General features: G+C 50.0%; 1 protein-coding gene across 5 annotated transcripts in view; it reads right to left on the bottom strand.

The window, feature by feature from the left end:
* Positions 1-2,173: 2,173 nt before the first annotated feature.
* Positions 2,174-12,669, bottom strand: part of RNF216 (ring finger protein 216) — a 173,358-nt gene continuing 162,862 nt past the window's right edge. For all 5 annotated transcript variants that reach the window (XM_081257478.1, XM_081257479.1, XM_081257480.1 and 2 more), the window contains 2 exons: positions 6,460-6,529; positions 2,174-5,711 (listed from right to left, as the gene is read on the bottom strand). In XM_081257478.1, coding sequence (XP_081113604.1) covers positions 5,392-5,711; positions 6,460-6,529 — 390 coding nt within the window. In that variant the 3' untranslated portion in view covers positions 2,174-5,391. The remainder of the gene's footprint in view (positions 5,712-6,459; positions 6,530-12,669) is intronic.

Here is a 12,669-nt window from a genome sequence, read left to right as displayed (position 1 = left end):
AAGATAGACTGAAAATCTGCACATCTGGCTTACTGGTTTTGCGAAATACACCATATGTATCACAGAAAAAAAAATACACTGGAAGGAAGAAACATCAAAATATTGTTAGTAGTTACCTTTGGGTAACAAAGCACTTCTTCTTTATACTTTTTTGTGTTTTCAATTTTTTTTCCATTTAAAAACATTCACAATTGGCAAATATATTTATTTATTTAAAAAAGACACTTAAGGATGGAAAAAATAAAAGTTTGGACATTATAATGACAAATGCTCCTGACCTAAAAGCAGTTTTACCTAAAGAAAGAGGTGAAAATACAAATGATGCCTCCATGAGGTCAGATTACAGAGGGCATGTCTTAGGACAGCAGGGTGGACCATGGTCACAAAGATGTGCCAGTGAGGGGCGAGAGCACAGCCAAAGGCTCTCATCTGTGGTGGGCTGACACAGCTTTGCAGGAGAGGAATCTGGCAAAGCTACTGAAATACACCTGGAGAAAAGGGGGAACCCTCCTACACTGTTGGTAGGAATGTAAATTGGTGCACCTACTACGGAAAACAGTATGGAGGTTCCTTAAAAAACTTAAAATAGAGTTACCATATGATCCAGCAATCCCAGTCCTGGGGTTGTATCTAGAAAAGGCAAAAACTCTAATTCGAAAAGATACATGCACCCCAACATTCTTAGCAGCATCATTTACAATAGCCAAGACATGGAAGCAACCTGAGTGTCCATCAACAGATGAATGGATAAGGAAGATGTGGCACATATATGCGATGGAATACTACTCAGCCATAAACAAGAATGATAATGCCACTTGCAGCAATATGGATGGACCTAGAGATTATCATACTAAGTGAAGTAAGACAGAAAGACAATCATATGATATCACTTATATGTGGAATCTAAAACTTGTACAAATGAACTTATTTACGAAACAGAAGCAGACTCACGGACACAGAAAACAAACTTATGGTTACCAAAGGGGAAGGCGGTGGGGGATAAACTTTGAGTATGGGATTAACAGATGCGTGCTACCATATATAAAATAAACAAGAAGGATTTACTGTATAGCACAGGGAACTACGTTCAATAGCTTGTAAAAAAAGTATAATAGAAAAAAAAAATCTATCTATATATATGTATAACCAGATCACTTTGCTGTACACCTGAAACACAATATTGTACATCAACTATACTTCAAAAAAAAAAAAAAAAACCACACACACCCCATCCTTTGATTCACAACTCCACTGCTGGAAATTTATCTATTGCAACATCAAAGGGAATGTCCACTGAGGTGTTGTGTGTGGTGGCAAGACATCGCAAGCATCCAAATTTTCTTTAATGGGGCAATGGTTGGATCACTTGTGGCAAATATATACAAAGAAATATCATGGAAGGCATAAAAGGCACAAATTAGAGCTATATTGACCCACAGACCTGGAGGGTACTCCATAATTGCAAAGAGAGAAAAGTGAGTTTCAGCCAAAAGTATGAAACCACTTTTGTAACAACAAAGGCCCAGAGCCCTGATAAGCAGGTGCATGTTGAAATGTGCTGGAGGGCGAGTGGGGTAAAGAGGGAGGAATGTGACTCTGGTTACTTGAATGGAGGATGGGAAAAAAAGATGGTAGCAGATTGTGGGGAGAAAACATTACTTATCTACTGATGGAAACTGCAGAACAGTCTATGATATTGCTGCAAATACGTAAATATGGAACACGTACAGGAACAAGAACTAGATGGCATGGGTAAATTTAAAAATACACAGATTTAGAAGCTGGCAATGCAGGTAACTTTTGTCTTGGGTTTACTTCAGTACACCTTTTTCAGATGTGCAATTAAAAAAAAAAGAAAGATGTCACTCAGTAAAAAGTTGCAAGTGGAGAAGAGGATAGCGTGTCTTCTCAACATCTGAGCCCGAGCGTGCTGTGACCCACCCGTGCCCAGGGTACCCTCCAGGCCTGGCAGGTGGCAGGAAGTGTGTGGAAGGGGGTGTACCTGCAGCTTCTCTGCCTAGGGGCTCCCTGTTCTCAGGACTGGCCTCCTGTCTTGAGTGAGGTTTCTCTCTTTTGCATCCACCTCCAGGGCTGAGTCAGTGGCTTGCTGCAGGGGCCTGGAAGAGGGGCTGACCATACTTTCTTGAAGGGGATTCTGTACTGAAAAACAAATTAAAAAACCCCTTTGTGCCCAACCCGACCTGAGCAGCCACCCAGGCAGGGTTAGCATAATGGATCACCTGATCTTCCTCCTGAGCAGGCCCAGCCCCTCGGGGCTCCTCTGGGGTCAGATCCTGCAGCTCTCCAGCAGCATCCCGACCTCCGCTCTGGGTGAGCAGTGCTACGTGAGGTGTTATCACTCCCCTGGAATACGCTGGCTTTCAGTCTGAGCAGCCCCTGTAACTCTGTGGGGTCGTGGGGCCTGCCTGATCCGGCCGTGTGGAGAAACTAAACCAGAGAGCAGTCTGCACAAACATTTATTTACAAAAAACCAAGTTACATATGGTACAGGCTTTTTACATAACACAGTAGTTTAAACAATTTTATGTATTTTTACTACCAGAAGGTAAAGAAAAGAATTTAATAAACTAATCGTTTTTGCTATTTTTATACAAAGTGACAGGTCATGCACATTTTTTTAAGTTTTAAAATCTTTTGCTAAGTGCAAATACTAGATTCCTCTCTCCAGTTTTAAGGCAAGAATGGGACTGTTGCTGGGCAGTCTCTCGCTCCAGGGAGCAAGGAAGGCAGCCCAGAGGGGAAGGTGCCAGGCTGCCTCCGGGACTGCTCTGTCCCCCAGACAGGGGTTGATCTCTGGGGGTGTCCTGTCGTTTGCATCTTGCAGCCACTGACTGGTTTGTCTGATGGTTACAGCGCCCTCTCTCCCCAACCCCATCACTAGTACAGACTGACTCTCCAAGACACGAGGCACCTACAGGGTCATTTTGCAGACATGAGGGGGCTCATGCTTGGGTCAGAACTTGCGGCAAAAGTGACTGTGCTACATCTGCAGACCTGCGAGCCACTCCACAGCCTGGCTCAAGGAGGAACGTTAGAAATCAGGCGCCCTCGGCTCAGAAAGGCAGGAGTGGTTCCCTAGCTGCCTTGTGTGGCTAAAAACAGCCAGAACTCATCTCAAAAGACAAGTCTTCAGTTTGGCCTTGGGGGAATTATTCTGGTCTCCCTCCTGTGCGGTAACCTTTGGACTTTCGCATGCCAGGTCCTAGGGCAGTTGCTGGACCACAGTGTCAAGGGCATGCGACACCAGCCCAAGGTCTGTCCTTGCCGCTGCCCCAGGACCTCCGTGGAGCCACATACCCTGGGCTGCTGGGCAAAGGTGGAAGCTGGTTCCTTCGTTAGTTGATGAATCGGGTCAGAGACCCAGAAGGTTGTGGTGGGCTGGGGTGAGCACTGTCACCAGTGGGGCAGGTTGACAGCACCTGGGGTCACCCTCCCCATCCGGTGGGACATCTGTTGGCAGTTCACAGCCCTCAGAGACCCTCCCTTGGGGAAGCACAGGGAACATGCTTTAAAGGTACTTGAAGAAATCCTGTTGCTGTGCCCTGAGGGCAGGGGCAGGAAGCCCAGTAGGGAAAGGCTCCTGGCAGCAGAGACTCAGTGTAGCCTCTCTTCATGCGCCCCCCACCCCAAGCCCAGGGGGCCACCTATCCGCAAACCCAGAGGGAAGACAGCAATAACAGGCAACCTGGCACATCATCTCTCCATTTTAATCTCTGAAAAACATCTGAGAAGCTGATGGCAACGGGTGACCACACGGTGATGCCTGGTCCCAGGTGTGTCCCCTCCTCTCTGAGGTCTGTGTGTGTGAACTTCGGGGAACCCCACAGCCATCAGAGCTTCAGCAAGAGGAACGGAGGCCAACACAGGGAGCCAGGCAGGTTCATTCCCCACTGAGGCCTCTGCTCTGCACATGGGCTGGGGCATGAAGTACTGCAGAGCGGGTGGCTGGGGTGAGGCTCAAACACCTGGCTGGGGCTGGACAGCAAAAGGCAACTGGGAACATGGCGCGGACTCCCAAGCAAACCCACAGCCGGACTCACCTGACCTCAGGAAAGGGTAGCTGCCGAGCGCAACCTGGGTCACGTACCTGCTGGGGAAAGCCAGCGCCACCATATCTTAGAGGAGAATCTGTTCATTACCTCGGTGGTGGCAAACACGGATCCCCGGGAGAGCCACCAGGCCTCTGTCACAGCTACTTCAAAAGGATCTCGTGGGGCTTCCCTGGTGGCGCAGTGGTTGAGAGTCCGCCTGCCGATGCAGGGGACACGGGTTCGTGCCCCGGTCTGGGAAGATCCCACATGCCGCGGAGCAGCTGGGCCCGTGAGCCATGGCCACTGAGCCTGAGCGTCCGGAGCCTGTGCTCCGCAACGGGAGAGGCCACGGCAGTGAGAGGCCCGCGTACCACAAAAAAAAAAAAAAAAAAAAAAAAAGGATCTCGTGGTTGGCAAAAATTTCAGGACCATCCCACCCGCATCAACTGCCAGGCACGGGGCAACAGATTTCTTTGACTTTCCAGAGACTGAGGGAGAGAAACTCTAGTAGGCCACAGAAAACTGGAAAAGTTCAAAGTGAGTAAACAGCAAATGTTTCTTTAGATAAACTACAAACATCCCATTGCATGAAATGGCTCTGTGGTCTCATCCGAGAAGATCAAGAGGGAAGGCGAGACCCTGGAACAATCACTGTGGTGGCGGCCTGGGGTACTGCACTTGGACACGGTCCACAGCCTCCCCAACCTGAGCGGCGCTCCCAGGTCTGTGGACATCGCTCTGCACTTAGACCAACCGGCTCAGGGCAGTGGGGTGCACCTCACTCTAGGTGGGCTTCAGAGCGAGGGGGTAGGAGAACGAGGCCTCCACGACATGGTCCCGAGCTCTCAGCTCTCTCGAAACTGCACTTGTTACTTCACTTTATTATGGATCACACTGCTACGGTAAGGAAGGCTTACGTGGTTTTTAACTGAGAGACTTCTGTTGTCTGCCGGGGGAGGGGATAGAGGCAACCATTTCCCTTCATGTATCTCTGCAGGGACGTGAGTGACAGAGACGGGCTACCTTGTGGCCCAGGGCCACCACGTTGGCTGCTAGGATGGCAGAACTCTTCAGGAAGAGGGTTTTGCTGCTCCCTGATCTCTGGCCCAATCCTGTTACGGGCACCCAGAGGGTACTAGCCTGCTGACCACTCTTCAAGGAGCAATTGCCCTTCCCAGGAAGAAATCCAGCCTATCCATTCAACAGGCAAGTCCGTCATCCCTACTTAGCAGGCATGGGCACAGCCATCAGCCTTGGGGGCAAAGAAGCATCTATCTATCCAGCCTCCAGCCTGCACGGGATGCTTGGCGGGGCTCCCGGGAGGGGTGGGGCCTGGGTGTCAGAAGCGATGCCGTGGCTGGGGGCCAAAGTGCATAGGCAGGTTGTGCTCCAGCGGCACGTGGACGGGGGCAAAGTCGTAATTGACTCGTACATTGGGCAGAGGGGGCACATAGGGCGCTGGGATGGGGCCCATGTTGAGGGGGAAGTTGTTGAACATGGGCCGGACGGGAGGCAGGGGGAAGGCTGGGTGCACAAAGGCGTACGGGGCGATCTGTGGCTGGTGCAGGTTCTGTGGGACGGGCCTCGGCAGGGCTTCGATCCTCTGGACTTTCTCTGGAGGCTTCTCCAAGGGGGGCCCAATGCGTTTGAAGGTATTCTCTGAAAAGAAGATGGGATTTAGTAGAGAAAACAGTTAAATCCCACTGTGTTTGGATCTGGCTTGGGACCAGAGCTGTATATCCTGACCCTGGTCCCAGGGGCCCTGAGCTGTAGGCTGACAGCCTGGAGCATGAGGGCAGACCAGGAACCTCCAACTTTCAGCATCATTCTTCCCTGTGGACACAGGAGGGGTGGCCAGGCCAGAATAAGGCCGATTAAAGCCCAAAACGTAGCATGCACGCATGGGTGCATAGCCCCCTAACCAGCCATCACCAAGGACAAAACCATACTTCCCACCGAGTGTCACACTCCACAAGGATCACCGTGGAAAGAGGCAGACTGATCCAGCTCAGAACAGGTGAAGCTTCTGTGAGAGGATTTCCTTTAGAGCCAGGGCGTGGATGGCCACTTCCAGAAACTCCATTTCATTCCTCTGTAACCTCAGAGGGGCCTACTGTCTTTTTAAGTCTGCTTTGGCTTCCATTTGCTTCCTAAGCTCAAACTCACCCCTTGGGACCTCCTGGCCATCAAGGAGCTGCTGAAACTGTGTCTATGCTTTCAGGGCCTTTCCCAGAGGGAGGTGGATATGTGGGTGGGGTATATGAGTGGCCACCTGAGGGACAGCACTTCCCGGTGGTCCCTGGCTGGGTGGAGTGCCAGGATCCTGATGCAAGCCGGCAGCGGGGTCCCCTCCTCCCCTGTGCACATGGAGTGAGCGAGCACAGGGCCTGTCTTGGGGAGCACTTGCCTCCGTTCTTTCTTTTCTGTTCCTCTTCGGCCTCCTTCTGGATCTCCTCAATTAGCTTCTCATCATCTTCCTAGGAGAAAGGAAAGAAGATTACAAGCTTGCTCTCAGCCAGCTCCATGCAGCGCTGAGGCCCTCCCGGGACACGCGGGAGGCCAGCTTGCTGCCCATCAGCCATGGGGCTAAGCCGGAAACCTGCTGCTGACCAGCGAGGTCGTGGGCTTGCGTACCACCCATTCCCAGTTCCCCGAGAATCTTCTTCCTTCATCATTAGATGGTGTTCCCATGAGGAAGCCCATCTGAAAGGCTGGGACCAAGGAGCGGGTCTGTGCACTGCAGGTGGCTGTCTGGGGGCTGGGCTAAGAGAGCGTGCTCTGTTCACTCAGCTGTAAGGTAAGAACTCCCCACAGCTCGGAGAGGGCAGACTGATAACCCAAGGGTCTGGGATGGGTGTGAGTTTGGAGTGGGCAGGGCCTGAGGAGTTTCAGATCTTGAGTCTACAAACTCTGAGCACAGAAGTGCTCTCTGTAGAGCCCGGAAGTCTTGCTGGCTCCCCGAACTGAGCTGGACAAAAGACTATGCGGGCCTGCTGAGCCCTGAAGCTGGCCTTTAGCTCCTAGACAGTGGTGGGCTGTAGAAGGAGCAGCATCCTGCCAGAACAGTGGCCAGAGCTACAAGGAAGGGCACAGCAGTTTAAGAACAACTCCACTGTAGACCTCATCATCTCCCCTTCCCAAACTCAGGCTTGGTAGGCCTGCTTCGCGAATGGGCAATTCAGACTTGGATTATCCCTGTCTGGGGACAGGAGCCAAAGAGGTGCTCTGGGTACAGGCAGATGTGTTGGCTTCACCAGGGAAACCCTGGGGTCTGTGCCACATACAGTTCCCCCATCTCCACCTGCCCCAGGCACCGTGAACTGGGCTGCTGGCCCGGGACAGACAACCTGAACCATGCCTGTTCTGTGTAATGTGCTGGGGGTTCAACCCACTCCTCAGCGGCCCTGCAAAATGGCTGGGGACTGAAAGCACACTTGCTGGATTGAAAACACCACCAATACGGTACATGTCTTTGCTGCCAGCCGCAGGGCTGCTGCTGAACCAGCATGGCCACGGAGGGCATGGGACTTAAGTCTACCCGCCACGAGCTGGGGCTCGACAAAGAGCAGAGTAGACACTGCAGCCACAACCTGAGCGTGGCAAGTGCACTGATCAAACTGAGAGACAGGCAGGCATGTTCTGTTTCCTGGGGTCTTGCAGTAGCTTCTCCAGGAGTTAAGGGCAGTCAAGCTGGGAAGAAGTAAGGAGAAGGGCAGTGGTGCCCAGTGTGGGGCGGGGAAGCATGAGCCAAGTTTCAGGACTTCCAGAAGCCTGCTAGAAACATGGGTTGCCCCAGATGACGCATCAGGCAAGGCCTCTCCACATGGCCAGTGTGGTCTGGGTTGGAATAGTCAGTGCTAACTCTGGATTTTTCACGCTGATTGGATGCTCTTGACTGGCTGACGTCACCCGTGGAACTTCTGGGAGGTGAATGGAGGGCCACAGAAGGGAGCGCGTGAGCTGGAAAGAACACCTGGAGAGCCTGGGACCAGGGGAGAGCACAGCAGCCTCAGTGTGGAGCTGGGGAATGGGCAGTCTGCATGCAATGGGCAGTTACTAATGTCATAACCAAGATGGTAACTGTGGTTTCACAGACAGTTATGGCCCCTCCCTGATTCTGGAGTCATGAGTGTTGCTCACTCAGTGTGTGCTGGACACCTACTCTATACAAACCCTAAGACACAGTCATCCAGCCTCTTGGTGAACACTCCAAATGAGGAAACTTACTACTCTACATAGTAATCACTAAGCCAATCGACACTAAGGGCTCCAGTAATGCAGCAGGCTTTGGTGGAGGCAGTTTGAAGCTCTCCATGTGAATGTCAAGATAAATTCTACCACTATCTAGATTAGGAGCTGGCAAACATCTTCATTTTGGTGCCAGTGGCAAGCCTAGGAAAAAAGATTAAAAAAAAAAAAAGAGTAATCTAGAAAAATGGAAAGTAGGAGAGCTGTTGCTCTGCACTGCTCACTGAGTGACCTGGGCAAATTCCTGAACATCTGAGTCTGGGCATCTCACCTGTAAAATGGGCTGTTGCAAGGACCGTATGAGCTCAATTGTGTCAAGGACCCAGTACAAAGCAAGTACTCCTTATTAAGGACAGGAAAGTTGTAAAAAATGGCAGGAATAAAGATTTCAGAAAGGTGAAAAGTTTCAAGAAAAAGTGGTAAAGATTGGGAGATGCCCTAACATTTCTCTCAGTGGCTTCTTTTTTTAAATTTTATTTTATTTTAATTTTTTAATTTTTTTTGCGGTACGCTGGCCTCTCACTGCTGTGGCCTCTCCCATCGCGGAGCACAGGCTCCGGACGCGCAGGCTCAGCGGCCATGGCTCACGGGCCCAGCCGCTCCGCGGCACGTGGGATCTTCCCGGACCGGGGCACGAACCCGTGTCCCCTGCATCGGCAGGCGGACTCTCAACCACTGCGCCCCCAGGGAAGCCCTCAGTGGCTTCTTTATGGTATGAGTGAGGTCTCCTGCCTCTGGTCATCAATTGTAACAGTACTACATCACCCCCACCCCCACCCCACCCCACCTATCTCATCCCTCTTCTATCATATCACCTAAATGTGGTCATGCCCATCAGTACCCAGAGGGACACCTAAGGCCTCCGATGGCACAGGAAGGCACCTTAGAAACCAGGCATTCTAACTTCCTTCTACCACAGAAGGTAAGGTCCCAGAGCAGGTAAGTGGTTCAAAGTCATGGTTAGTTGGTGGTGGACTAGGCAGTGTCACTCAAATACCTTTCCTGGAGAAAATCCACAGAAAACTACTTTGAAGGTTCCCTGTCCCTGTCGTTTGATTTGAAAATGTGGAGGGTATATGTATGCTTTCATTCAAGAGTATGTATCGTGTGTCCAGTATGCATCAGGCACTGAACTGGATGTACAGCTAAGAATAAGGCAGACCTGGTCCCTTCCCTCATGGAGCTTCTATTTTTGTGCTGTGATCACAATTCCAGCTGGCATTCCACTCTGGAATTCTACATGGGCTTAAAGAGTAATTTCACAGCATTAAAGACTAACCCCTGACCCCCACCCCCTCTTTCCCCTCAGACTGTCTTGTGACATTTCTGTCAGGATAAATGAAGAATGAGGGATACTTTCTGAGTAAAAGATTCCAGGTCTCTTATAGCATTGTTAAGGGTATGGATGAACAGGGCATCTGACCGATTTTTATCAATACTAAGTTTCCTGTGATAAATCCGAACGCTCCTGGTAAAAGTTCACCCTTGAATAAATGCAATGTAAGAATTCCCTTAGGCCTGGAGGGGTGGGATAGGGAGGGTGGGAGGGAGGGAGATGCAAGAGGGAAGGGTTGGGGGAACAGATGTATATGTATGACTGATTCACTTTGTTATAAAGCAGAAACTAAACAAACAAACAAACAAACAAAAAAACAAGCCAACCACATAAAAAAAAAAAATAGAATTCCCTTAGGTGGGTCTGAGGCACTTGCACAGGCAAGTGTGAGCTGAGCGTCCTGACACGGATCTGCCGGCTCTGGAGGACAGAGCAGCCAGGTCCACCAGCTGGCAGAAACTCCCAGGCTGCCACTGAGAGCTCTTCCGGGGTTGGGGGGCAGGAGAAGCCTTAGAGCCTCGAGTTCTTCACCTTCTGAAGAGAGCCACCTGGAGCCTCTTCCCCTCCTTCCTTGGCTCTGATCACTCTCCTGATTTGTTAAGTGGACTCAGGACTATCTGTCCTTAAGCTCTGGCTTTCCCTGGTCAGGCAGTGCTCTTACAGTCTAAATGCAGTCTGTATTTCACAAGAAAATGTCAGCACTCAACTATTTTGAGCAGTGATTGTTACCATAAGAATGTGCGAATTGTTAGTTACACCTAGAATATGGGTCAAGCGTTTCAGATTTCAACTTTCTCCAACTGGTTGGAGTCACAGGACACTATATTTCGAAACTAAGAACTAAAACACTTTTCAATATTTTTTTTTTAAGATAAAAATTACATTTTCAGCCAAATATGTTAGACTCTAAGGGGGAAGACTTTTTCTTCACCTGGGGTAGAATTTCCTTCCATAAGCAGTTTCCCTTCAGTATTTAAAATTCCTCAAGTCAAGAGTGAAGGCATGGGCTTCCCTGGTGGCGCAGTGGTTAAGAATCTGCCTGCCAATGCAGGGGACACGGGTTCGAGCCCTGGTCCGGAAGATCCCACATGCCGCAGAGCAACTAAGCCCGTGCGCCACAACTACTGAGCCTGCGTGCCACAGCTACTGAGCCCGCGTGCTACAACTACTGAAGCCTGAGCACCTAGAGCCCGTGCTCTGCAACAAGAGAAGCCACCGCAATGAGAAGCCTGCACACCATAACGAAGAGTAGCCCCCGCTCACTGCAACTAGAGAAAGTCTGCGCGCAGCAACGAAGACCCAATGCAGCCAAAGATAAATAAATAAAAAATAAAAATAAAATTTTTAAAAAATTAAAAAAAAGTAAAGGCAGACTGAATTGTACACTTTAAAAATGGCAAATTTTGGGCTTCCCTGGTGGCGCAGTGGTTGAGAGTCCGCCTGCCGATGCAGGGGACACGGGTTCGTGCCCCGGTCTGGGAAGATCCCACATGCCGCAGAGCGGCTAGGCCCGTGAGCCATGGCTGCTGAGCCTGCGCGTCCGGAGCCTGTGCTCTGCAAGGGGAGAGGCCACAACAGTGAGAGGCCCGCCTACCGCAAAAAAAAAAAAAAAAAAAAAAAAAAAAAAAGGCAAATTTTACTTTACCACAATTTAATTAAAAAAAAAGAGTGAAGGTAGTAGGTTTAGGGTTGATTTTGAGATAACACATGAGGACTGGTCCCTCATCAGAACACTTCTTGGGTTGGGTAAGTGATACATGGGGATATTAAGGCTCTTCTAGAGGTGAGCTCCCTTGGGAAACAATCTAGACATCCCAAGTGTCATCATTCACGGTGAATAAGGACACTTGTGAAAAAGTCGTGCCATTCTGCAAATCTAGGACACACCTAACCTGCTGGAAACAGGGAACAATAGGAGGAAAAAAGATGATGAGAGGGCCAGGGGTGTGTGGGCTGGATCACAGAATTAACTGTCCTCCAGCCCCCCTGCAGGGCCTGAGTCACTTACAGGAAATCCAGGCATGCTGGAGCGGCCCCCACCGTAGTGAATTTTATCTTAAAGCAGCACTGGCTTCCTAACAGGCAGGCAGCTGGTGTGATGGGACTCCAGCTTTGGGGTTCCACAGACCTTGGCTTGGGGACCCCTCTACCCAACATGACTTAACCTGGAGCCTAATCATTTCCATAGCAGGTTTACTGTGAGAAGCAAATGATCTCACTTTTTATAAAGTGCCAAGCACAGTGATAGTAATAATGGCTTATTGTGTGCCAGCTCCTGTTCTAAGCACCTCACATAGATTTCATAACAACTCCAGGAGTTAGGTACTATTAATTAATCCCCATATTACAAATGAGGAAAACTGAGGTTTTTAAAAAATATTTTTTCTGATCAGGGATCGAACCCACGCCCCCTGCATTGCAAGCACGGAGTCTTAACCACTGGACCGCCAGGGAAGTCCCACGCATAGTAAGGTTTGAATCCAGGCCTTCTCAAAGTCTGAGCTCTCAAGTACTTAAACCACTAGTTTCTGAATAGAAGATTCTGGAACAGTATGACTGGAGGGGCCCAGAGTACTCTGCCTGCCCTGAGAACTGTCAGAGGTGACTATTTCTAAGCCCTGCTTTGTTCTAGAAAGAGTGTGTCTTGCTCTCTTTGAAATATAAGAGTTCCTTCTCTTTGGGATGGGCAGAACTCTGAAATCTCCTTTCTCCACTAAATAAAAGAAGGGAATAGGGCAAAATAAAACATCTCTACTCAAGGAGATGAACAGCCAGTACAGCAGAGAAGGGGACACTTGCCTGAAAAATTCCCATTTTCCTGGGGTCAGCTCACCCAGAAGTACATGTGCCATCACTTGGAACATCAGGTCTCTGACTGGCCTCCCCAGCACTTGGCCTTTGAGACAAAGCCAGCAGAACCTTCTCACCCAGAGTGGGAGCCGGGAGCTTGGGGAGAAACCAGAAGCCTAAGGTGCAGGCCAGGCTCTATCACTGAGGCCACAGGACTTAACTGGCTCATGGTAACTGAGTCGC

Source organism: Mesoplodon bidens (assembly GCF_964165515.1).
Source record: "Mesoplodon bidens genome assembly, chromosome: 15".
Taxonomy (NCBI): Eukaryota; Metazoa; Chordata; class Mammalia; order Artiodactyla; family Ziphiidae; genus Mesoplodon; species Mesoplodon bidens.
This window is presented reverse-complemented; position numbering and strand designations above follow the sequence as displayed.